We start from the raw sequence: 12,168 nt of genomic DNA, 5'->3' as shown, positions 1-12,168 counted from the left end.
ACTCGGTTCCTTCCCGTTTCTTCCGCTCCCCCCATTCCATCCCCCGTTATTCTGTCCTCCCCACATGATTCTGCTGTTTCCCACCAGTCTTGCTTCTTTCCCCCAATTCCCTGTTCTCCCCCACGCATCCCCGTTTCTCTTTTCTTTCCCATGTGTCTCATTCTCGTCTTCGGAACCTCTCTGCCATCCCTTGCCCTCCACGTAACCCCGGGGGGCACCATGGGTTGCAGTTGCCAGAGGAATGGGCACGAGCACACAGCCCAGGGGCTCTGCAGGGCTAGACCTACTTCAGCACGTTGAAGGAGATGCTTAGGCTCTCCGTGGCCCACGCTCAGTGGCCACTGGTTGGGGTTTCTGACTTAGGGCTTCAAGGTTTTAAGGGATTCAAGAGCAGCAGCTGAGGGCGCAGGAGACGTCCATTGCGCCCTCCCAAACGTTAGATCTCCATGGGGCAGGGAAGTTCCTGAGAACCTCCTGGGCCTGCAAGGCTCATGAAAGGGAGTTGCTGGCAAGGGGCCCGGCCTTGGGCCCTGGGAGGGTAGCACCTGCATGTCCTCAAGGACGCTCAGATGTTCACATCACCCCTCCCCGGCCCAGTGGCCTTGCTGGCTTAGCTTCTCAGCGGCTTGCTCAGCCAGCACATTCTTTGTGCATCTTTCAGACTGACGGAAAGGTGGCCCCCAGCCCCCCGCCCCGGTGCAGGCAGGGCAGGGTGGCTCAGCTCCTGCAGCCCTGCATCTTCTGCGGAGTCATGATGGCATGAAGGGGGTCTCCCTTGGGGAGCCCCGGGGTGGGGAAGGAAGCAGGAACTCTGAAGGAGCACAGGATGCAGGGTGCGCCCCCAAGGGCAAAGTCGCGCGGCGGGTCCTCAGCCCAGACCCGGATCATGAGCTGCCAAGGCCGCGGTGTGATGCTCTGGCCTAGAGTCTTTTTGGAAAGACTGCAGAGACCGCACAACAGTTCTAGGAGCTCCTCCTGAGCAGTGGGTGATGCTGCGTGAATCAAGCCTCTGGGAGGCGCCACCGGCCCCCTCCAGCAGGCAGGCAGTTCCAGAACGGGATGCTCCGCACTGTCCCTTGTCCCCAGCAGAGCGGGGTCTTTGCTCCAGCAGAGAGTCCTCTCCCACCGTCCCGGGCGGCGACCCAGACTGTCCTCAGGCCTGGCTGCAGGGCCATGGCCATCGTGTCACTCCTTCCGTTCTTCTAAATTCCTTTGCCCTCTCCTCGTGGGCGCATCACACTTGGTGTGACTCACTCCCACCCACAGCCCAGACTCATCCAAATCCTGATCTGGGAGGAAGAGCCCAGAGCCTGCACCCCCAGGCCACTGGGGCGGCCGACCCGCAGTCCCACTCTTGATTTTTTGGGCTCATGGCGTCACTTCCTCCCGTAACTCAGGCATTTCCAAGCCCATCTACAATTTATCATCTCCTCTTCCCATATAATGCTCCATATGTGCTTCCCGTAGAATGACGTTTTTTCTTTTCTTTCCTTTTCCGGCCACACTGAAGGCATATGGAAAGTTCCTGGGTCGGGGACTGAATCTGAGCTGCAATGCTGGATCCTTAACCCACTGCGCCACAGTGGGAACTCTCTTGTTTCTAAGTGTCCTCCGAAACTCTTCATGTGTCTCTTCTTGGGTTGGGCTTGTGCCTGCCCTTCTTGGTACATTAGTCTCGATAAACACTCTCATGCTGCATTCGGACGGATGTCAAGGCAGTGAGCCCGCTGTGTTTACCCATTCACATCCATATCAGCATCGTTTATCGAGCACCTTCTATGTGCCAGGGGCAGTGTGAGGCACGGCTAACACTATGGTGACTCAAAGAATCAGATGCCCTGTCCACTGGGGCTCTCCATTCTAGTGGCAGAGACAGAATGAAAACCACGAGTAATCATAGGACAGTCAAGGCAGCAGGAAGTGCTATGAGGAGAAACAGACCCAGAGGGGGCAGGAGAGGGGGTGGTTCTACATGGGGGTCCTGGACGCCTCCTTGAGGATAAGATAACATTTGACTTGAGGCCTGAATGAGGGCTGGGAGCGAGCCCTGCGAGGACCTGGAGAGCTTCAGAGGCAGAAGAAGAGATGGGCAAAGGTCCTGTGGCAGGACTGAGCGGGGCGTGAGGGAAGCCAGGGTGCCGCCAGGCTGGGAGTGAGCCGAAGGCCGTGGGGAGGAGGCTGCAGTGGTCGGTGGGGCCTCTCGGTGAGGGAGCTTGGATTCCGAGATTTTCATGAAGGGCAGTCACTTGCCTCACTTCCCTCACACATTCGAAAAGGCCCCCGTTCTTTGGGTCTTCCGTCTCTGCGCTCCCAACGCACAACCTAGAACCTAGAACAGCAGGCTCACCTGGATATCTGCAGAAGGCAAGAACAGTTCTGGAGGAAGGCGTGTTATTGGGGTGAATGAACACACCTCCAAGATTACTCTTTTGCCAGGGGTTAGGTGTGCTTTTGTTCTGATTGTTTTGTTTTTTGCTTTTGTTTTAGGGCTGTAGTTGCGGCATATGTTAGTTCCCACGCTAGGGGTCCAATTGGAGCTACAGCTGCCGGCCTACACCACAGCCACAGCAACACTGGATCCAAGACGCGTCTGCCACCTACACCACAGCTCATGGCAACACCAGATCCTTAACCCTCTGAGCCAGGCCAGGGATTGAACCGGCAACCTCATGGTTCCTCGCTGGATTCGCTTCCGCTGCGCCACAGCAGGAACTCCTGCTTTCGTTCTGCTTGTTACCCACACCCCTTCCCCATGTGGCATCATCTGTGAGAAGACAGTTCTTCATTTTAGTAAGAGGTGCCCCTTGAGCACCTGCTGGAATTGGATGCAGGTGGGGGCAGGGCAACCATGGAGCCCTACTGGCCGAGTGACCCGAGGGCAGCTGTGCCCGCAGTCGCCGGTGCACCGTGACATCCTGCTTCCCCGACTTCGACAGCACGTGTCACAGGGCTCCGGTTTCCCCTGTCAGCGAGGGCAGTTTCCCTGTGGTCTGCAGCATCCAGTACTTTGGCTGGGACCTGGTGCACTGCCCTGCACGAGGCTGGGAGGAAAGAAGGTGGGATGGACACAGAATCCTGCGTCCATTGCCTGAGATGATCCTGGAGGATCTGTTTTGTTCTTTGGGATGATAGGATCAAATGCAGGTGAAAGTACCACGTACCTTAAAACACACACGCATTTGGGAAGCCCGTGAAAGACCGTCTCAGACGTGGACACGTCCCAACGTCCCTCCTCTTTTCTCTCCAGGGTCCGACGCCAGCACAATTGAAATCCACATCACAGGGGTGTCCCGCAATGGAAATGACGTCGGGTCGGTTCCGAAAGCCCAGGGAGACCTGTGAGAGGACGAGCCGAGGGCCAGCCCCCGCATTTCTCACCCTTTGGGTTCCTGCTTTAGGTCACCGCAGTGCCGGGGCGTCGCACCCCTCCAGTCTTACTCTCATCACCACGTTAGAGCTATTCCCCGGGATCTTCTTGTGATGCGAGAGAGATCCGTAAGCTCGGGGATGGAAGGAGGATTCCTTCGAGACCGAACACTCGGCAGCTTCTGCGGACGCTCCGCTGACATCGCTTTTTCAGATCTGGCTGTGATGTCAATATCAGACCCAGTAATAAACGTTAATAAAGTGCGCCAGAGCGCCCAGCCTAACCTGGGTTCTGGCCGGACAACACCTCTAGGGGGTGCTCTTGAGTGAGTCAGTGATGATGCTCAAAGAGGGAGAAAAGCCGCAGCACGGGCGCGCGCTGTGGTGGCTGCGCGGCACGTTCCTCGTCGGCCACCAGGGGGCAGAGGAGGGCAGGCTGGTTCGCAACCTCGCCCTCGGTCCCCACAAAGTTAGCCATGGTTCAGTTAAGACGATCCTTGGATCCTGACTTCGGCTCATATCGTTGCCTAGGTCTCCATCTTTCCAGTATGGAAAAGATGTTGAAATCTATGTAATATATGCACATATATATGTTACACATGCATCGTCAGAGAGAGCTGTCCTTCCGTTTCCGTGGGAGATTGGTTCCAGGACCCACACACGGATACCCAAACCTTCCGGGTCCGCGTCTGCGGGGCAGGGGCGGGGTGCGGGGAGCGTATGGGGCCGACTCCATGTAAAATCTGCATATTATAAATATATACAGGCGCATATATTTGGGGCAAAAATCCCGTATGCAGTATATACTAGAGGCGCAAGCTACCTAGGTAGGTCCACTGAAGAGCAAGACACCATTTCCTCAGGCCACTGCGGTCAGCTCTGCCATGGGACAACCCCTCCTTTCTTATCCGGATTGGGACTCCACTTCGCTCTAGAAAAGGCGTCCAGGATGCTTCTGGATTTGTGCTTTCAGAACCACATGGCCGCAGATGGATCCTAGCATCCTGTGACTGTGACCTTGGTACCCGGGGGCTGTGCCTTCCTATATATGGACCAGCCACCTGGCCCGGTGTCCAGGAGCTGTGCAGCTTGTAGCCTTTCTGGGTGGCATCTGCACCCCTAACCTCTGTTGACCATGTCTCTGCCCCAGCACCAGAAGCCCTCCCTGAAGATTCCCCCCCTGAAGGAGGCACAGCCCTCCTTCCCTCCCCCAGAGCAGAGGTGCCGGCTGCTCGCTTTCCTGGCTTCCTTGCAGCAGAGCAAGGCACAGGCCTGGCACACAGCCAATCAGACACGTGCCCCAAGTCTTTACGTGGGAAGCTGCTACCCAAGGCCACGGGCCGTGCAGAAGCACTTCTGGGGAAGGGTTGGCAGCTGGCACATCTGCTATGGAAGGCCGCCTGGGTGTGCTTTTAGAAAGTGGTCAGCCCGGTAACCCGTCCCGTATCAAGGCGCGGGCAGCTCTCAGTGCTCTCTGTGCCAGGTTTCACCTGCACGGGCCCCATCCTGTCGCCTGACTCGGGCTGTTCCTGTCTGCACCCCTCCAAGCCTGCTTCCCCAGATTCCCCACAGGTGCCCAGTATCCTCCTTGGTCCTTCTCTTTGTCTTCCATTTGGCAGCGTCAGGTTGGGAAGCTTCAAGTGCGAACTCAAGCTGATCTGATCATCTGGTGAAAACGAGTGCTCTTAGTAAATGGAGAGCCAGCATCTCAGCTGCCAGGGCGGTTTGGACTGGGATGGGGGAGTGACACAGAAATAGGCATCAGAGACAGAGAGGGTATCAAGTCACTCCAGGGAAAGCCAAATGAATAAATGAGATGACAGGCTTTAACCAAACCACTGCCCCGGCCGCCACCAGGGGACGCGTCGTTACTGTTTTGTAGCCGGTAGATGCTATTAAACCTGGGGTGCTCAGGGAAAGAGCTAGTGGGGAGACAGCGGGAGGTCCTGAAAACAGGAGGGACCTGGGACCCACGGCCAGGAGTTTGGACATAACAGGTGTAGCGGGAGTGTCGTTTGGGTGGAAAGACCAGCCTGCTGCTCTCAGGAGGAGGAGGCTTCTGTGTGATTTTAGGTTGTTGGTCAGTTTATCAGATCTTAGAAAAAAAACATTTCAGGGAGTCTCCTTTTATTTCCCCTCTTGTAGAAAGACCTTCCTCATCATTTACAACTGTGTCATTTCTGCTGGCCTTTCTCTCAATAGCTTTGCTCCAGGATAACTACATTCCGTTCTCCAGAGTATTCACTTCAAAAAGCCTTGCCGCCCCCACCCCTCCGGCGGCCTCGCAGCTACGCCCTCCCCGTCCCCCACCCCCCGTGACAGTCCCCTTCCCTCCCCCATTACAGGCCCCTGCTCCCCCCCCCATCACGGGTTCCCTCCCCGCTCCATGCTGCAGCCCCCTCCCCTGTCACGGTCCCCTCTCCCCTCTGCCCAGCTCCCCACGTGGCCCTCGGGGTGGGGCCGCGTCCTGCCTCGCTTACCTGGCAAGCGGATGATGACACTTTGGTGAAAAAGGAGCCAGACTGGAAAAAAAAAAATTCCACCCAATTCTGAGTTTTTTGTCAAAAAAAAGTACACATCTGCTTCCCACCCCCTCCCACCCCTTTTCATGCATCTTAAGAGGTGACTTCCAGGCTTCCACCACCAGGGACCAACACCAGTGACCACAGGTGCACAGAACCCGCCCGTGACTATACAGCACAACCTCCAAGATCCTTTAGCAGCAGCGCCCCGATGTGGGCATTAAAAAAGTTCTCTGCTCAGCGAGTGGACGTGTAGATTCTCTAAATAAATACAGTGGGAGCCTCAAGGGACAAGACATTTTGAGAGTCACTGCAGCTAAAGCTTCCATGTGTCTTAAGATGAAAGTTAGGGAAACCATGGACAGTCTATGTGGTCTCAACGCAGTTTTGCTCATGGTACAAAGGAACGCTTTGAAGCCAATAATATGCTACCAGGATTGTCCTGATGTCACCAGGGCCCCATCCTGTATTCGTCGCTCCCAGGCAACCTGTCCAGGCTGTGCTGCCGGCCACTTTGTCTTTGCCGTAAGGATCTCCCCAGGGCCTTCCTGTGGCTCTAGCGGCAGGGATCAGGTGCCGCTCAGAACTTCACTCTAAATCCACCACCCACCATGTGGGAACATGATGGGTCAACCTGGCAGGACTGACAGAGGAGACCCAGGTGGGGCTGTACCCCAGACAGCCTGGGGCAGAGGAGGCAGGGGGACCCCAGTTCTGGGTTCTCCCAGCACAGGGTTCAGCTGGGATTCAAGGAAAACGGCACCAGAGCCTTTTTCTGTGACTCACGTGTACAGCCTGTTTGGCTTCCTGCCTCCCTATCCCGGGGACAGCCATTAGGTGACATCCGTCAGTTGACTAAAGTGGCATAAATGGGCCTCGCGCCAGAGTGTCTGGTACAGAGTGGAGTCAGTCACTGTCTCCAGATGCCCGTCTGAATCGTACACAAGCCCCCCCGCCCCATCCTAGGACTTGTTCCCAACTCCTCAAGGCTCCTCCTTGAACTCACGTGTTCAGCAAAGCAACTCGTTGGCCAGAGAAAAGCTCGATTTCCTTCCTACAACAGTCACCCTGAAACAAAGTGACTAATTAAAAAAAAGCCTGCTCCCTTCACAGGGCATCTGGGCCCCAACGGCCTTTGCCTTCCCACCCAGGGCGGCCCTGGACGGCGGTCCTCCCATTAAGTTCTCCCAGAGAAAAGGCAGCGCTGCTCCCCCCCAGGACGAAGAAAGCGCGTCCACCAAGTTCTCTATCAAAATAGAGCAATTTATTCAAGACACTGAATATGGTCTGTTGATTCTCTCTTGAAACAAATGAACTACGACACACGAGGTGATTCTTTTTCTTGGAGAGCGTGAGGGTGAGGGGAGTGGAGGGAGAACAGAGCGGGGCCGGTGGGGATGGAACGGAATCTGGAAGATGCGGACAGAGGAGCACATCTGGCTGTACGTCTGACACAGACAATAAAAACCGCAGAAGCCAGAATTCAAAACGTCGGTGAGAGCGGCGGAAGGAACAATTCTGCATTTGACAAGAAACACGACTGAATAAAAAGAAAAGGTGGAAGGAGAGGTTAAAAAAAGAGAAAAATTACGAGGAACAAAGCAGACCCTTAAGTTTGACAAAGTGCACTTTACTTGGCTCCAAGATCTATTTCGAGAAAGACAAAACCAAGGTCAAGGTCTCCGTGCGTCGCGCGCGGGGCCGACGTCCGGGGGGCGGGGGCGTTATCGTTTCCCACGCGTGCAGGACGAGCGCTTGTCACTCCGAAGCCAACTGAAAACTCCGGGGAGGATCCTGGTGTTACCTCTGCGTTCAGAACCGAGGTTCATTTGGTCACTGAGACTTAAGTGTTTCCTCCCGACTTGTAAGAGCTGTAGACGACATCCAGGACTAACGGTGCCTCGGGGCGCCGCTGGGGACAGTGACGCAGCTGCCGCCTGCACGCCGCTCGGCTCACGGCTGGGCTGTCGTTGTGCGCAGAGCGGGGACGGGTTCAAGGGACGCCGGCTGCCTTCTCATCCTCATCCCCCGCGGCCCCCAGGAGGCTTCTTCCTGGGCCGGTCACGCGGTCGGTTGGCTTTCCTCAGCATTCGTGCCGGGATGGAGCCCACGCGTCCTTGGCCTCACAGCCCCGGCCCCCACCCGCCGGTTCCCAAGTGGCTCCGGTTCATCAGGAGGCTAAAGCCGGCGCACCTGCAGACCCTGGCTCCCCAAGCTTCCCGCGAGGGTCTCTGGCGAACCCCTTGGACTGCGTCCCTCGTCGGCTCCCGCCAGCAGCTGGTCACACACAAGCGGTGTCAGCCTGGCCAGCTCACGCTCTGCGGATGCGACCCATCTTCATTTGGCGAGAGGTCCACTTGGTGATGGTGGCGGCGCTGCACACTGCCTCCCAGGGCTCGTCCCTTTAGAGGGCAGGAAGCCAGCGATGCATCCGGGGCTTCTGCGATCTTCAAAGCTGGGGGCGGAGACGCCACGCAGCTCCGACCTTCTCGCTAAGCGTTTCACGAACAGCCCGAAGCAAACACTCCACTCGTCTGTCCGCCGAGCGCTTTTTGGTCTCAACCGACTGGGCTCGAATGGCGCGCAGGTCCACGGAGCCCCATTCCTGAGCCGAGACCGATGACGGCGCCGGCTTTCGGAGCTGGTCTGGCGCGATCCAACCTCTGCGAGTTCTCCGAGTCCTGCCCGGCCCTGCCCTGCCCTGCGGCTCTGTGCTCCACGGGTGGACGCCGCCGTCGCGGACCGTCCTGTGGCGCCACTGGGCGCATGCCCGGCTGCAGCCTGCCCATCGCCAGCCCCGTGGCCCCTTCTCCACCCCGGGCGAGCCCAGGGGCCTGGCCTGCCCACCCCCCCACCTGAAAACCTGGTCAGCGTCGGGTGAGGACAAAGACAAAGGCCATCTGATCCAAAGAAACTCCTCCAGGAACACAAAGCCATGTTTAATTTCATAAAAAACAGTAAAAAGATTCATTTTTTTTTAAAGCAAATCTTTCTCCTTGCTAGAGAAAAACTATGAACACGGCAGAAATGATTAGCGATGCTCTACGTATGGAATCCACCTTCGAGCTGGAACATCTCTCCCCGTGCCTTTCTGTCGCTGTCAGGCCCGGTGCGGTCCCCAGCCACTCCTGCCAGCTCTGCCAGGCCCCGCCGCGGTGCTCCGGGCAGACAGCCCTGCCAGGAGTGGCCCGACGGCCCCGCCGCTCCTTCGGGGAATGGTGCTCGGGGCCGCGGGCACCCTTGGCGTTCCGCTCCTGCCGCCACCGCCGTCCACACACCCCAAGAGACGCCCAGGCCGCCTCTGAGCCGGAGAAGCGGGGGTCCCTCCCTGGCTGTGGGCCGCACCGCCGGCCCTCTTCCACCCGGAGTCCTGGCCGCCCTTCCCGAAGTTCAGGAAAAGCGATTTCGACCCTGCCTGTGTCTTAACGTTTTTTCAAAATATGAATCACACAAAGCTCTCTATGTCTGATGGCCATTTTAGGATTTTAAAATTGTTTTAACACAAAAATATTTTTTTTCTTCCAAAAATACTCCGGGCTCTTTCTCTTATAAGTCACTTATTATTATTTTTTTCTCCTGTAAAAAGTCCCCCTGCCCTGCCTTCTTACATAAAGCACTTATTAAATCTGCCACGAAAGTGCCCTTGAGACCTAAGGTGGGAAGCAGCTATGGGGGGGGGGGCGCTGGGCCTCAGAGATCCCGGCATCTTCCGAGAGGCTGCCTCTAGGGAAGGGGAGCTGCCAATCAAGACACGAAGGAAGGAAAGAGGCTACAGCAGGAAAAGAAGCAACGAACCCCAAACAGTTACTACCTCAGACCCCAGGGCCCCAGACGACAGGACTGCAGCCGGTAGAAAAACCACGGGACAAAGATTCTAGAAAATAGAAAGTGTTGGGATTACAAAGTCGCCCATTTCATCGGTACAAACTGGTCTTTGAACATCCTTGTGAGAGTAACTGTAGTGTCCAAATTCTTGGAAAAAAAAAAAAAAATACCCACCACGTGGATGAGTGTCTTTCCCCCCCTTTTGGTTTTATCACAGCATTTTTCTTTTTTTCTTTTTGGCACAGCTTGCTGTTTGTTTTGTTTTGTTTCTCTCCTCTTAGCCATCAGAGCCTGTGCTGGATGGCTGGTGCGCTGTCTGGCTGGTGGCTTCATGCTTCCCGGGCTGAATGTTCCAGGTGGAAACCGTTCTTTCCCTCTTTGATGTGACGGTGTGTGTATGCTTTTGTTTTAAACTTCTTGATGAAGATTAGGAAAAAATAGACTCCTGTGGCCAGGGATGAGCTGATTTCAGAGTATACTTTAACGTCAAGTTCGAACAGTTTGGAGCTGATGGAATTGTGTTTGAAGAGTTACTACAACCCCACAGGTTCACTGCTGGTCCATGCGAATGCTCTTCTCGTTTCTAGGGTATTTCACGTTTACTTCCGCAGATCTAAAACGCACACCTGCGAGGCAAAAAAACACCTCTTATCTTTAAAATCAACCCAAGATGCCTTTAGAGCAGGGGACAGTCCACCGCCCAAGCTTTATAAAGATTTATTGGCACACAGTCACGAGGGAGCAGAGAAGCCTTAATGGCTAATGTCTGAGCATCTGAACAACGAACCCCAGGCAAACAGTCCAGAGCGGAAGAGCCAGGTCAAGGGCAATGCTAGGAGCTGATGGGGTAGCCGTGGCCACGGGGAGGTGTCACAGACCACACACATGACAACCCAAGCCTGAGCACACATCGGACACGTGGCTGGCTAGCCCGCTGCCCCCTGCCTTCTAGCTCACGGCAATTCTAAGTGCCGGCATGAATCAAACAGCTAGATGTCTCAGGGGACCAGAACGGGGCAAGGGACCCGGGAGACTAGAAGGTCGTGCCTCTCTCACCAGACAGATGCGGGCTGGAAGCACAAATGTGGAGCCCAGACAGGAGCAAGCGTCTTGGCCTCAGCCCCTGGGCTACTTGGGGCTGGTCCTGTCTCGGGTGTGGGGCGACCTGGGCACTGCAGGAGGTAGCGCAGCAGCCCTGGCTCCACCCACCACATGCTGGTGGCCTTTACCAAAGCAGTGACCCCCCCAAATGCCCCCAGACACTGCCTCATGTCCAGAGAGAAGGTCATTCTGGAAGTGAAGAGACGGCCACTCTCAGACGTGGGGCTGACCCAGTGGATCCAGCCCGAACTCTCCTCCACCCAGCGCACACTTGCCGGGCGCTGGCCATGCCCCTCGGAGACCCATCACAGCCCTGGGAGCCCCGTGAGGACGGGCTCTGACTCTCAAACTCAGCCCTCGCGCCCTCCCCGCCTGCCCCCAGCAAAGCCCCGGTGCCGCTTACAGAGCCGTCGGACGCGCTGGCGCCCACTTTGTCCCCTCGGGCGTTCCAGCACACCTCGAAGATGCCGCCAGTGCCGCGGTAGCTGTGGACCAGACTTCCACTCTGCAAAGCAAAGCCGTCATCATTCACCATGAAACGGGGCGCGCAGGACACCAACGTGGTCCCCGGCACGTCATCACAGACGTTTTCAAAACAGAAGCTCGCGGCGTTTTCCGTAAGCGCCCTGGTGGCTGTAGAAACCTGTCTCCCAGACTTACCACCGTGGACCTGCGCAGGGAACGGGCCTGCACGTTTCAGCCCAGGTCACACCTCCCAGGGTCACGGCCAGCCTGGGGAGGGCGGTGGGGAGACTGAGGCAGGCCCAGCACATGGTGGGTGTTTTTATGTTGAGAGAAGGCATCCATCAAGATGTCCCAAAGAGTTCTGAAGGGGGACAGTGCCTTGATGAGCTGCCGCCAGCACGGCAGGCAGCACCTAACCGATGATGTCATTTATGCGTCCATCCATCACTCCCTCCCGCAGGCGCGCCGTGGAGATAGACACCTGCACGTTAACCCGGGCTGTGCGCTTTCTGGGGCTCCTGCCTAGGTTGTGAGGCTCGGCTCGGTTCCACCTGAGGGCCTCTACTGACGGCCTCGTGCTCGCTGAGAAGACACGGTTCATGGCAGGAGGTTTCCAGGGAGCCCGAGGTCTCAGTGGGCCTTGGTGCCAGGTCAGTTAAGGTGAAGGCGGCTCATGTACAACCCCCACCCCCGGCACAAGGGAGAAGCAAGGTCAGCTAGGTGTCAACCAGGCCAGAGAGAATCATGAACGTGGGTGGAATTAAAATAGGAGAAGACGGAGTGCCTGTCGTGGCACAGTGGTTAACGAATCTGACTGGGAACCATGACGTTTCAGGTTCGATCCCTGGCCTCGCTCGGTGGGTTAAGGATCCGGCATTGCCATGAGCTA

At 56.6% G+C, this 12,168-nt stretch overlaps 2 protein-coding genes across 7 annotated transcripts in view; one reads left to right on the top strand and one right to left on the bottom strand.

Moving 5' to 3' along the window:
* The window catches only part of GPR143 (G protein-coupled receptor 143), a 38,474-nt gene extending 31,030 nt beyond the window's left edge, over window positions 1–7,444 (top strand). The window contains exon 9 of the mRNA XM_085009018.1: window positions 3,248–7,444. Coding sequence (XP_084865144.1) covers window positions 3,248–3,342 — 95 coding nt within the window. The 3' untranslated portion in view covers window positions 3,343–7,444. The remainder of the gene's footprint in view (window positions 1–3,247) is intronic.
* The window catches only part of LOC102166569 (transducin beta like 1 X-linked), a 247,535-nt gene continuing 242,497 nt past the window's right edge, over window positions 7,131–12,168 (bottom strand). For all 6 annotated transcript variants that reach the window (XM_021080268.2, XM_085009015.1, XM_021080269.2 and 3 more), the window contains 2 exons: window positions 11,218–11,319; window positions 7,131–10,339 (listed from right to left, as the gene is read on the bottom strand). In XM_021080268.2, the coding sequence (XP_020935927.1) occupies window positions 10,313–10,339; window positions 11,218–11,319 (129 nt within the window). In that variant the 3' untranslated portion in view covers window positions 7,131–10,312. The remainder of the gene's footprint in view (window positions 10,340–11,217; window positions 11,320–12,168) is intronic.

This window comes from Sus scrofa, chromosome Y (assembly GCF_054392235.1).
Source record: "Sus scrofa isolate SSC_HxYL_T2T_F1_AM1 chromosome Y, Sscrofa_HxYL_maternal_Yorkshire_Landrace_v2.0, whole genome shotgun sequence".
NCBI lineage: Eukaryota > Metazoa > Chordata > Mammalia > Artiodactyla > Suidae > Sus > Sus scrofa.
Note: the sequence above shows the minus strand (reverse complement) of the source record. Positions and strands in the feature narration are given on the sequence as shown.